Source organism: Dromaius novaehollandiae, chromosome 4 (genome assembly GCF_036370855.1).
Source record: "Dromaius novaehollandiae isolate bDroNov1 chromosome 4, bDroNov1.hap1, whole genome shotgun sequence".
Lineage (NCBI taxonomy): Eukaryota > Metazoa > Chordata > Aves > Casuariiformes > Dromaiidae > Dromaius > Dromaius novaehollandiae.
The window spans coordinates 35595028-35609409 of NC_088101.1; the positions used below are offsets into that span (position 1 = coordinate 35595028).

The window sequence follows — 14382 nt, forward strand, 5'->3', positions numbered from 1 at the left end:
CACTGGGGAAAAAAGCATTCTATCCGACCCCATCAGCAAGTTTTCAAATACGCAGGGATGCTTAGGTGGACAGAGCTGGCTGGCTCCTTGGCCTTTTGGGCTCCCACACTGAAATGCCCAAGGATTTGCTAGTCATACTATAAATCATATACAATGCATTCATAAGACTTCAGCACAAAGCTAAGCCTTAAGGCCTTCAGTATTTACTCAGGGAAATTTCAGAAGACAGCTGGTAGCTTGGGACACATCTGTGAGAATTCAACTGAATTTTCCTTACTACTTTCATTTCAGAAGTATTCTGCCTTTAAGTGCAGTATGCTAGCTGCCTTTTTGGCTTTAAGACCAGAAGGTGCCAGACTATATATGAATGGCCATATTATTGGTGACTTCTAAATTTGATTCTAGCAGTACCAACCAGGTGGACCTTACATGACATTTGGGTGAATTTCTGCCAAAACCAAACTGAGTTGTTTTTACAAAGACGGCAAAGTAAATTAGCTTGCAGTGTTGTGCTTCCACTCAGGACAACTAGATAGCTTCCTTTTGGGACAAGGAAACAGTGAGCAGTTCTGATGGAAGAAGCAAAGAAAAGCAAAGCAATGTAAGACAGCAGGGCTATAATGTCTTCAGCAAACAAAGTATCCAGGCAAACAGTAGGGGACACAGTTGCTAATATTTGTTATATTATTTTTTTAAAGAAAGAAAGACTCTATGATTGTGAGGGAGAGTAAGTACTCTATCAGCCCTTGCTTAGAATGACAAAGAAGTCATTTCTAGCCTTACCATTCAAAAGCAGTGAAAAAAGACTTGCTTGAAAAAAAGACTTCAGAAAAATATTGTCTTTATCTTATCTGTGGATATATTCTGGCACATTTACTAGACCAAGTACCTACAACTGAGTTTGTCATTTATTTCAGTGGGAGCTGCTGAAGACCTGTCCATTTTGAAAATGAGACTAGCTTTTTTTTTGGTTGACATTGATCTGAAGATGTGCACTTTCCAATTGGTAAGAAGTATTCATTTGTCTGGCAGACTACATTATCTCCCAAAATGTTTCTTTTACTTAGCAAGAGTAGTCATTCTATAAATAATACATTTATTTTAAAGTTTAACAGAACTGACTGACTTTTTGCAATGTGGCCATTACAATGTGTGTTTCGTCTTACACTTTATGTCTCGTGTGATGCAGATCAGAAACATTTACTGTCAATTAGAATCAACAGATTGCTGCTTTTGACTCAACAGTCTTGCATGCTGAATCAGTGAAGTAAGCAATCCAAGAGTGCAGACTTGTAATTTTATCAAAGAGTTTACTCCTTTTCAGTAATATTTTCCACAGAGCTTTATAATATAAAAAAAGGTATCAGGGAATTATTTATGCTTTGCAGTATTGCCCTTGACTTTCTATACAACTGCTTTGAACATCTTTGTGAACTTTTCATTTTTTTTTCAATCTTTCTTAAAACTGTTTTGTCTAAATGAATGTACTGGCTAGTAGTCTCATCTTACCCTGTCTGAAAAAACAGTTGGAGTTTTCTGTATGAGTGCTGTGCTGCACTGTTAAGAAATGTAGCTACAGTTATTATTATTACTTTTTTTTTGTAAGATCTATGATGCAGAAACTAGCTTAATATAGTTGAATATTCCTTCAGCTCTCATTAGTTTGCACACACACACCCTCTTTCATTCCTCTACACATTCTGGGCTTGGCTGCCAAGCAATGAAGCAAAACCATCACCCATACAGATGGAAAAAACCTCAGATAATAGTAATTACTGTATAGCTTTCACCACTTGCATACCTATGGAAAAAGTGGTTCAGTGTACAATCTCATAATTTGTTAAATTCCGCAAAATATATCTAAAATTTTCATGAAGTGAGAGGTTTATGTAGCATCTGTTAGAGCTTTTACAATAATCAGTTTTCCTATATCTTAAGGTGAGAAACTAAGGATGATTGCTCAGTTGCTGTAAGTCTTACTGGTATGGTAGTTATAAGTGATTTCAATTAATTTAAAGCAGAAATTGTTTCACTTCCAAATTTCTTTGCCTCTTCTACACAGAAATATGAAACAAATCTGTAAAAGAGTTATTATGTTCTTTCTTTGAATCCTGATAGCAATTTGTTCTGCCTGTTGATCTGTTTACAGTATTTCTTTTGGAAGTTTACATGCTCTCCTTATTTGTCACATAAATCTATTTTTCCCAGGTTAATTTTTGGGCAAATTTGCAATGACTCTGGAAATGGAAATAAATTCACTGGTTTGAACAGAGCTATGGCAATTGATACACATTAGGATTTCATTCTGCTCTTTAAAGAAGAATAAAATCATAGGAAACTAGCAAAATATTTCAAGCTACAGTCTGCCTGCTTGCCTCAGGATCCAGTAAATTCCAGTATAAGTTACAGTAAGGTCTGTAAGAGAGGGTCGCAGATTGTATATATTAAAAAAATAAGATCTCATGAAGTACTGCCTTACTTTACAATTTTGGGAACTTTAATTGCTGTTTTTAGTCTTCTATCTATCCAAGTATGTTAAAGAACTCTATTAGGATGTGATATTATTCACAGTCACTAAGCCAAGTGTTCAGTTAAGATGGAGTTAATATTTGTCCAGTAGCTGCTCCTGTGATAACTATTTTATGGCTTGGGGATTGCCAACTTTTGGGCATAAATATGACACCCTTTACTTTTTTTTTTCCCCCTGTATTTGGCACTGGTGTAGATGTTAACATTCTACCTCTGAATGCACAGAAACATCATTCCTAATTGTATTTTAGTTCCCTGTTGGATATTTGTTGGCATGGCATAAAAATATCACAAATAACATTACTTACACAGACTGCATAACACTGTATATGGATCAGGATATTTCTTGGCAACCAACTTCAGTGCTGGCTGGTTCTTCTGGGGTTTTTTTTTGTTGGTTTTATTCATGTCCTTTACATTTCTAGTCTCCTATGAGTCAGCTGCTCACTAATCTAGTAAAGTATATTCTGAAAGCCTTTTCACAAACTATTGCATATGGCAATCTGTCAGGTTTGTTTGGGGACAAATGACCAGAAGGGAATGTAGGGCCCTACAGTGCCCTACAAATCAGTTTTTTGCTGTGTAGCTCCTCTTTACTTTATTGGCTATGCCTTTAACACTTTCGTTTTGCCACTATCAAAACTTGGAGCTTCTGTACTCATGCTGTTTGCTAGGGAAACCTAACATTAACGTCATATATGTCTGCACCAGGACAACTTCAGGTTGCCTTTTCATAACTTCATAAGTGATTAGGACCTTAGAAAGACTAACATTACAAGGAAGGATTTAAAAAGAGAGAACTATGTATTAGCTTTCTGTTCTGGCTGGACTTTGCCAGCTGGCAAAACATGCTCAAGAGAGATACTGAACTGACAGGCAAGGGGTAAGTCTAAGGTATGGAGTAAGTGTACGCTATGATACATGTGGTGTTCTGGTCCCTCAATCATGTAAACGGGGACCTAGCACCTCTATTACAGGCAGACATATTATTGGAAAAAGCCTATGGTCATGGAATATGCATTTTTCCGGGACTCTAATTGACAGATTAGTGGAAGGATGAAGACTAAAAGGAAAGGAAATTTATAATATTCTTACTTTTAACTAGTAATATTTATACCAAAATATTGCAGTACTACTGTTAGGTTTTACCACTGCTAGGTTTCACCACTACCATGATTGTAAGGTTTTTTTTAAAGGTATGAAATGTATTCCTTGTGCCAAGGACAAACTTCCTCCCAGGCCAAGAGCTAAATATAGGACACATCTTCATAAGGCAATGGTATAAAACTCAGGCCTCAAAAAAGTTTTGCAGAAAAAGGTCAAAGGAAATATTTAACTTCTTACATTTCAAATTCTCTTGTTTAAGGTATTGAGTGGAACAGCAATGACTCTGTGACCTTTTGGCAAAGTTTTCAAATAGACTTTGCAAATTTTACTTCCTGATCATTTCACCTGGCATAAGTGCCAGTTACCAAAAGCCCATGGGAGTAGGAAGCCCTTCTAGATGACTGACAAAAGCAAATAAACAAGTATTCCAACAAACCAAGAACACATAAATGCTTAAGTGATTAAACTAAGAGTTTCCTGCCATGCTGAGCGCTATAGAATACATGTTTCTTCGAGAGATGGGAATAACTTGTATAAACTGGGAAAGGATTCAAGGCACTGGTACTAGATCCCATCACAGCAAAATATTAATCTCTGTTGATATTGATAATGCACAAATGAAATTACTCGAGGTGTGTTTATAGGGCTGAACCCACAGGTAGGATCTGTTACAGTTTCTTATTGTCTCAGAGTGCATTAATATGGTTCTCTTTTTTTTTCCCTCAATTCTATTTCATAGTAATCACTACAATAGTTTACTGTAGTTCCTGAATATTCAGGAGTATTTTTTTTAGTTCCTTTCCCTTTGATTGTTCCCTTTGAACTGTCTAGAGGAACTCAGGAATGAGAGAACCTTCAGTGATTCTGCTCCTTTACTTGCTGTGTTCCCCAGCATTTATTCAACTAAAAACAAGTCTATCCCTTAAAACTTACCCGTGACCATGAAAATTTGATTTAGAAATTAATTATTTAAGGGCTCAATACTGAAATATCTATCTACTTCAGGAGAAGTATTGCTTTCATTATGGGCTCCATTCCTTTTTTAGTCATTTCCATTAGTTTATGAAGTGCTTTACTGACCACGGCTTCTCTCCTGAAAAAAAAAAATCTTTAAAAAAAAAAGATTTTAAAAATACATCTTTTTTATAAGACTAGGATTCGAATGGGAAAAATATCTGATCCTAATGATAGAAGCTGCTCCCTCTTCTTTTCAAAGTCCAAAGTTCAAGCTTCCATAAAACAAGGGCAAGTATCAGAGAAGTAATAAAGACAGAGGAATTAGTTAATGATTAAACAGAGTGAGAAATGAAATCTGACATTAGCAAAAGGAAAATTTTAAATTACAACAATATGTTCAAGACAAGAGAATAATTTGTCAAAGCTAGTAAGTGAGCCATTACTTATGTTGTTGAATACTAGTTTGATGAAATATTTAGAGATATTCAAGTAGAAAATGACCCTGAATTGTAAAAAGGAAGGTACTAGGGGATACAGAGTACCTTTAAGAACCTTTCTTTATAAACAAATTAAAACAAGAGGAAACCATTAACTAGCCTTTAGAATGTGCATGAAATGTATTTTTTTGTATTTTAAAATTAGCACTAGTTCTCTGTTACGTCTAAAAACTGAAGGTTTATTTCAAAGTAGCGAAGTTTGTCACATTACAATAATAACATAGCCTGTGATATTTAGAAAATCCAGAGAGATGATGACAACTCCATTTATCAGTAGGAACCAGTATTCCATTGTCTTCACAGTGAGCAAATACATTCTTGTCATTTGATTTTCCCCTGTCAAGCTAGTTTTGAACTTCAATTAAATAAAAAATTGGCCCAAATCAAAATAGAATAATTCTTTAGGATTGCCGAATCAAATATTAGTATGCAGATTTAGGAAAAAATTGTGTTTTCTTTTGTTTTTACAGGAAACATGACAAACTTCAGGTCAAAACAATATTTGCTGTGGAAAGGTTACACCCTTTCTGTCATACAAAACAAAATCACATAGTTCTTCTGTCCATAGCTAAGCAGTTCACATTTCTTTCTCATTACAGTCTTGTCTATTTGGAAAATATTTATCAAATTGTTACTTAATATTTTGATTTTAATACTCAGATATTTTAGATATCCATTTGCTGTGAATATAATAGTAGGTCGAAGCTTTTTTTTAGACATGCTTTGAGTAACAATAGCAAGGCATGTTCCATATTGAAGAAGTTCAGAAGATGGATGAGATACTTTTTAGTCTAACCTTACTTTAATTTATATTATCTATTTATAATTCATTTACATACATCTTATTTAACAGGTTTTGAGCACACACAAGTGAAAAAAGTATCTGGTACTGCTTTCTGTTACTATGCTATTTCAGCCATGTCTTTGGGTTTTGGAGGCAAAATAATTGCAGTGTACTTAAAACATTTTTTTTTAAACAGTAACAAATATTCATTACAAATACTCTTCATAACTAATCTGTGACACAGGTAAGTATTAGTCTGTGTCAGACTAATACAGCTTTGCCAGTAGAAGCTTTAATAGCAGTTAGGTGACTTGCACTATGTTAGCTGTAAACTTGAGGATAAAAGCATGGTTTGTACTCCCATTCTGGTATTTTTGCCATCACACAGTGCTAGCTCTTGTTTATTATGTTCTCTGATCAGTTTTTAAATATTCACTTGCAAGCTAGTATGTAAATAAACCATTGCTAAAGAAACATAGTTTGAACCAGTTAATATAAAAGTGTTGCACGCATGCTGAGAAAAAAAACCTTGGACCAAATGCCTAACTGGGGATAATTAACCTGGCTCTGTGAAGGAACTGTACCACCTTAAATCATAGAGGTTGTGATTGTGGAACAAAGATTCCCAGGCTGTGCCCAGTGAAACATTTGCTGATAATCAATGCACAGCTCACACCTCCTCCTAATTTCCAGTTGTCAGACTTTACTGTAAGAATTCTTACATGCATTATTTCCCAGTATTATATGTACATATATAATGTATAGCAGTATACTTATATACTATATCTAAGTAGTATGTATAATATCCATACACATAAATAGAGTATTCTGTGTATACATATGTAGTCTTTTATATATATGTAACCATAATATTATAATCACATGTAGATAATTTATAAATTTGGGGAGGCAAAATGTGGCCGGGGAAAGATCTGCAGGACTGAAAACAAGAGAGCAAGAGAACCTTAATACTGTCCCTCTATTCAAATGCAGTCTGCAGTATGAACACATAAATAAATAGGAAACCCCGGAGTCCAGAATGAATTTGGTTTTTTGTACTGTGTCCTCAGCATCTGATTTTCTACCAGCTGTTTTGTTAGGTGATTATACATTTCTGCAAGCTACAGATCAGTTGGTCTTTCAATCTACACACAACAGGCAGTTTTGTCTTGATTGGACATCTTGTCAAATTGGTTAATTAAGTCAGCAGTAAAGCAAAATCCTGTGAAATCAAATTGTGACAAGCTGTCTTCTTGGTTGTCTTTCAGAAAACACACCTGAAAAATCTTTGTCTGCAGTACCAGCTGTATCTTCTTCTGAACAGCCATTTTCTTGGCCTTCTGAAGAATGAGACAGGACTAACCATCTTCTTCCTGTGGTAACCACAAAAATAATGATTAATTAGATAGTAAATAAAAATTATTTCTTTGTATTATTACAGTTGTTACTTAATTGCCTCCAGGTGCTTTAGAATGTGGATCCTCTCCCATTATGTTTTGTAGTCCCTTAGTGATTCATAGCCCATGGTCTCTTACTTTATTCTTTCCTTCTCTGATTAGACTCAGCCTGGTCAAGAATGCATCTCAGCCCTTAGCTCCATAACTGTCAATTGTTGGAATTATTACATTTAAAGTCATCAATCGATTGCCATATATATTTGCAATGAAAAAGACCCCACATGCTCATCTCACCTTTTCACATTAGAACATGTGAACATATTTAAATGTATATTCTGTATTATATAGAGGCCTTCTTCCATTCTCATTCTGGTTCCCTGTCTTAGAAAACTGGCTCCATCTCTAGTGCCCACATGCCCTACTTGTTCTTGCCCTGTGCCCTTTCAAGTCAAATCTCCTTGCTAGAGTCTGACATGCCTTCTTTCTCTTCCTGGGAAAAAAGATGGTAACTGCCCTCTGATTCTTCTTATAAACCACCTTTTTTCCTTCCCCAAAAGCCTTCTAATTGCTGAGCCTTTGGTTAAGGCCTAAATGTTTAACCACTGCTTGCTTTAAACTAACTTCCCAAAGCAACGTATCTTCTTTCTTTCCCTTCATTGTTGTACATTATTTATAGTACAGCAATCCTGAAAGGAAAATACATATTTCAATACTGAAATTAAGGATCAAAGTGGGGACACATTAAAACCACAATTCACATTCCAGAAATCTTACAAAGGAAAAGGAAATTTTCCTTCACCCTTTAGTGGTTCATTTTAAGCAAAACGTTATCCATAGCAGGAGGAAACTTTTCTGTATACAAAGAATTACATCTAAAATGACAAGTAATATTTCTGCAGGGCTTAAGACAGAAATTCCATAGTAACAGGAGTGAAATTTTTCAGTGTTTGACAGTGATTACGTATTATCTTGGAAAAGCCTGGTATAAGAGACTTCGAAATTTGTGATATTTTTGTGTACAGAAAAATAATTGTAGGTATTTTACATTAAGTAGCTGAACTTTTTTCTCGTATCACATCCTGTACAATGGGCCTTTAAAAAAAAAAAGTAATAAAGAAAAGAGAAAGGTAAGATTTGCACCAACACATGAGACATCTAAGAGATGAAGTGGAATAGAAAGGTTTTTGTTACTATGAGTTTGAGATACTGCACATAATTATTCATGACTTTTTATCTTCTGAATAAGAGGATCAAATAACTTGTTTGTAGATCTTTACATCGCACATACCTTTGGTTGTCTACAGTACTTCCTAGATAGCATTCTTTATCTATTATATGGTTTGGTATCGTGTTACATAGTCCCATAATTTATCACTACATTATTCTCATATAGACAATGTATAGAATGTGCGGCTCACTGTATGATTATACAGTTTGTCACGTGTACTTGCCCCACACATTTACTATATATATTTAAAAGATAAATAAAATTATATATATGAAAATACATATCTATAGCATCTGAATAGTCTCTGACTTCTTTTTCTGCATAAATAATGTATATACCTACTATCTAGCCTAACAGTTACTGTTTTTCTTCTTTTCTAGTGCTTATTTACCAAAAACAGCAGCTGGTCATTGCAAGTGGACAGAAGTTCTAAAAGATTTGGAGAAGATCAAAACATCTGAAGTAAGTTCATAAAAAAGTTGATGTTTCATATAACCTGTAATTAAACATCTAGCGCAGTACTCAGCTGCGAAGAGAGTCAGTGACAGGGAGTAGGATAGAGGATTGGGTTTGTGTGATGCTTTTGCATGGGTGAAAGCAAAGGAATAGGAGGTTAGAGGGAGCTGGAGTTGACCAAATACTGCATACTCTAGAATTAAATGTTATTTTCTTTCTTGTTTTCTTTTTTAGAATGCTCCATTTGAATTGTTTCAGAATTTCTTCTTACTTGCGTAAAACAGGAAGAAACTTTTCCTAGGAAAAGAGGCAGAGGGCTTGGGTGTTAGCTTCTTCTGAGAAAGTACTTGTGAGACTCAATTCCAAAAAGTCCTTCTCACAGTGAAGTTCATCCTGCAGGTTGCTAGGCAACTTTAACATCTACTAACTTACTGGTTCCCAGTACCTGCATAGATTGGCCCTTTGAACTTGGAGATAACTTTACTATCTCTAAATCCATTAGTTCTTGTTCATACTTCTAACTCTTGTTTTCTTTTAGGACATTGATGTCAGTTTATATACTGCAAACACAGATGAGGATGTAAGTAGATTTAAATTTGGCCAAAATTGGTCTAATGTGGCAGCTTCCTTTCTTTACTAGTAGCTTCCTGCTAAGGCCAGTTTGGTCTAATTTGAGAAAAGTTCCAAAAATCAAATCATTTACCTTGGAATGGTTCTGTTAGTTAAATTATGTAAGCAAGTATTACTTATTTTTACTGGATCACCTGCTATTGAAATTAGCCAATTAAAATGGAGTGCCAAAATGAAAATAGCAAACACTACTAAAATAATTTTGGTGTTCATTTTGTAATTTGAGGGAAGGAAAGAGGGACAAAGAAAATACCTTCAAAGATGATTATTTAACACCATGCACTATTTAATGGCATATGGAGAATAACTGTGTCAGCATCCACCTCTGCATTTCTCTGCTTTTGCCTTGGAAGCAAAAAACCTAGGATCTTACGGATTTAGATTTCTAATAGTTGGAGATTACAATTTATCTTGCAAAGCATAAATTATGTGAGTTTGGTGATATAATTCTGAATACAATCATAGAAACCTATCTAAAATATGAATGTCCTTAATGGAGCTTCCATGCATTCATTCCCAAAGAGATTTTTTCATAATGCATTCCTGTGGAGGTCAGTCTGCACTCCATGGGACACATTTAGCGTGCCAGGAAAACTAATCCAACCAATACCCCACACCCAGCATATACCTTTGGTATAACTCTGGAGGACTGTGGGCTGGATTCATTGCTCTGGTGATGCTGACAGTAGCCAGCTTCCAAGACATCTCCTTTCCTGACTGCTGCCAAACACACAACGACTGTGCAAACCATACAGAATACATAAATCCAGTACCTAACAAAGTTAATCTAAGATTTTGTAGAAATGTTGGACTTACTATGTTGGAGCAGAATAGTCTCAGTGTACATGTAGAGTACAGTAATTTTGATGTGTACAGTAGATCTGGAAGCCTGGGAAAGCACGGATTCTGATGCATCTGTGCAGTTAGACCTGGACATGACAGGAAAAAGCGTTGCAAAACATGCAGATCCACCTGTGCCCACCCCATCCCCTTAACTGAACCAAGCCTGAGAAGTTAATACATTGCAATGACTGATCTAATACCTGGTAAATTCAGGAAGAGTTTCTTCCTGACTCTTCAAGAAGAGTCAGGAAGCCTGGATTTAAAAGTCAGACAACCCAGGACTCATTCTTGGCTCTACTGTTGACTTGATGGAGAAATTTGTACCTCTGCTTCTTTTTCTTAATTTGTGAAATGCATATTTTACGTGCCTTCTGTTCTCCTCCTCCGCCTCTATAATACTAATTTAATTCCATTACTTTTAATTATATCCCAAATTGTGATCCTATTTAATTACTATATTCTTCATCAAGACCATTATATCTCACCTCATTATAGCAAATTAGGTGGCCTACACATTGTTAGCTCTCACAGTCTGTCTGTGCAGATATTTGTAAGTCTTTGAATAGTAAGAAGACATATATAGTAAAATAAAATCAGCCACTTCTAGGTAAATTATACCCCACATTTGTTTATTCATTTTTAATTGTGAAATTATTATGACTTATTTTCAGAAAGAATGCCAAGAACCTGTAATGAGATGCTTCTTCTTAGAGATGAAAGTGATTCTTCATGAATGTTATATAAAAAATTGTAGTAAAACACAGGATGTATTCAACATTTTGAAAAATGGAAATGCAAGCTTTGAAAATAACCAGGTTAGTGGCACTGACAGCCTGTCGGAAACAGAAACAAAGGTGTTTCTTCAAGAGCAGAAATACTTTTTTTGTTTCTCATAGTTATGTATAAGGTAGGATGGTGCAGATGAAAGCAAACAGGATCCCATACACATATATCAATGAAAAAGCAGAATTTCATGGTTTTTAGAAAAACATTTTCAGGATTCCCATTAAGCCAAATACAGTGCATGCATCCATGCATATGTCTGGGTGTATGAATGTGTGTATGTATGAAAAAACCAATTTGTAACTTCAGCATCTAAAGTCAATTATGTTTAGCCACATACAGACATGTGTCCTAATTTTCAAAAGGACAGGCCCCTTGCATGTCTCACAGAAGCTCTGTATCTTTGAAAACTCATCTAATTCAGAAAGCAAGCCAGGAACAGCCCAGTATATGAGCACCTTGGAAGCCTCCAGCAGTGCTCCTGTACCAATTGTCTGCAGTGGAATTATTCAAAACAGAGTGAACAAGAGTTAGTTCTCTATCAGAACAAATAGATCAGGTATCATCTGTTTTACTCTTGTGTTTTCTTTTTCAGATGAATTCCACGACATCAAAAAAATGCAAAGAATGTGAGGAGTATGAAGAAAAAAATTTTACAGAATTTATACAGAATTTTGTAAAGGTTATACAGAGAGAATGCAAATAATACACTGACCAAAAGACACAAGCTGGGAACCAAGAAAATTCAAGGAACGTGCCTCAGAGAAGTCAGATTGTCACCAACAATAAACTGAAAAGAACTCTACTTACAATCCTACATACATGGCATAATGGACAAAGAATAATAAAATTATTAACATAATGGATTCATAATTGGATATATACAAACAATTCTACCTTTGAAACATAAATGAAAGGAATTTAACAAGGTTTAAAACTCTTTTTAAAGCATATTTATTACTTGGTAAGTCCACTGGGGAGGAAATCTTTCCTAACTTACCTACCTTTCAGAGAAATTCTGTAAGAAGATCTCAGAATATCTTCAGTGGGAATCTCCCTGTGAACATCAGTTCAGAGCTGACGGACGCTTCTCACTGTTTCAGAGGAAACCTCTTCTTTTATTATTATTAATATAAAATTATGTTATCCTATTAAAGCATTTGTTTATAGCTATTTTTGTTATCTGAAATCTATATACTGTCTGTGCTTCTAGAGGATCCTAGCTCATCTCTCATTTCTGATGTTTGTCACATCTGGCAGTTTTCCTCGCTATTCTTTTTTCCATTAACATTACTTCAATGAAGTAATGTCAAAATGCAAGCTGAGGCCTCTTTGGCTTACAGGTCTATTGGCTATCTCTTAATATATTTACTTCTACCGTGATTTTCAGGTAAGGCTGGTTACCTGTTTTACTTAAGACTCAAAGTCAAAAACTACAAGATTTATTCAGAGATACCTCCATGCCTTTTTCCCCTTTTGCACAAAGATAGCACAAGGGTGTTCAAAAAGAGCTCCTATTCTTAACAGAAGGTGATGCTAGTCTTGGTTCCATTGTCCAATGACAGAATACGCTTTGTTAGTTCATTTGTTATCTCAGGCACACAGACACTGCCTTAGTCATTAAGGTCATTATCGCAGTTCCTTCAGCAATTACCAAAGAGAGAAATCCCACTTTTAACTGAAGATGGGTAGTATATATTTCATCGTCTGCATTCAGGAGATGACTAAGCCTCTTATACACTTATTTTTAAATTTCTTTGTGGTGGAAACCTTTCCAATCTAGCAGAGTTTCTAACTGTGGTCTGGGATAAGAACTTTGAAGGTAGGAAACACTTTTTGACCAGTTCATGGAAATCATGTTAACTATAACATGTTAACTATATTCCTACAGGAATACAGGTTCTGTATGTGAGAAGACTGGCTGGAGAGTCCCCTACCCACTGGTAGTTCTGAAATAAGGTTTGGAACAAAAATGTTGCATAGCATTCTTTCAGCTCTTCCCACAGTAAATGATTTCTTTATGATTCCTAACCATGTGATACAAACTGTTATCCATAATAAGTAATTAATCCCTCCAAGCATCTCCATTGCTCCAGCTTCACTTAATAAATGGTTGGGTCACTCAGCTGTCCACTTATCAGGAAGGAAGTCTCAGTCTCATTATGGCAACAAACATAGCAGCTGGTACTCCCTTATAGAACAACAGTCAATCTTTGGCAGTCTCTAGAGCTCACTCTCCAATAACCTACAAGAGAAAGAATATAAATAAAGACTGATTGATTGGTACATTTGTGAGCCCAACAGTATCAGGATTAAACACTGGTGGAGGCGCCACAGAAAAAGTCAATCATTTGCCACTGTAAAGCATTGATAAAAGAAATGTTCATTATATAGTTAGGATGAGGTAAACTGGTCCTACATTTTGAATTGTTCCTTAGAACAATGCTTCGCATTGAATGTGATTTCATTTTACCTGATGTCACATGTATAGACAAGGTAACATCAGATTATAACCGTTACCTTTAATCAAGGAGTTAAAGGGGCTTTACTTACTTCTCATTTTGAGGGAGCTTGAGACAAGTCCAGCAGTATTCATCATGGAAGAAACAAAATGTTCCTTTCCTCAGGTAGCTTTCTTTATCATGGCTATTGTGAGAATCAGTTATTTGATTAATTTTATCCTGTATTTCATTAAACAGTTTACCAGTGACATGTATGTCATACACTGTCAGTTTGCCATCCTGAAACAATCTTTCTAAGTCTGTGATCATGCAGTTTGCCACTCTATTAGCTACTTCCTATTGGACCAAATGTCTTTTAATTTGTTCCACCTCCACCTATTCTAAACCAAAAAAGACCACCTACTAATCTAGTTCTCCAGTATTTCTCCTGGGGTTCTCCTTTTCCTGGGAGTTAAGCTACCATCTTGAATTCTTTGGTTGATAACAGATGATCTGATCAGTGAAAAGGATGGAATAAAATAAGGCCACTTTGGTATTTTTTTGATGAGGGAATTCGTACCTATCGCAGAGGAAGAGAATAAATATGACTGAGATATGCATGAATCTGACCTGACTCATTAGTCCTCCAGGGTAATTTTGGGGGCTTTCTCTCAAAGTAGGGTACTGAGGGTCTTTTTCTGTCAGATGTCACTTCAGAGAAAAAAAGACA

The 14382-nt window shown here is 35.5% G+C and overlaps 1 protein-coding gene across 10 annotated transcripts in view; it reads left to right on the top strand.

Annotated features, from left to right (window-relative positions):
• Positions 1–12384, top strand: part of IL15 (interleukin 15) — a 34847-nt gene extending 22463 nt beyond the window's left edge. For 3 of the 10 annotated variants that reach the window (XM_064510741.1, XM_064510742.1, XM_026106104.2), the window contains exons 3-8: positions 918–1006; positions 7143–7252; positions 8880–8961; positions 9494–9535; positions 11100–11243; positions 11807–12384. In XM_064510741.1, the coding sequence (XP_064366811.1) occupies positions 918–1006; positions 7143–7252; positions 8880–8961; positions 9494–9535; positions 11100–11243; positions 11807–11917 (578 nt within the window). In that variant the 3' untranslated portion in view covers positions 11918–12384. The remainder of the gene's footprint in view (positions 1–917; positions 1007–7142; positions 7253–8879; positions 8962–9493; positions 9536–11099; positions 11244–11806) is intronic. The other 7 variants (XM_064510745.1, XM_064510746.1, XM_064510744.1 and 4 more) reach the window with 3 other exon arrangements.
• Positions 12385–14382: the final 1998 nt, after the last annotated feature.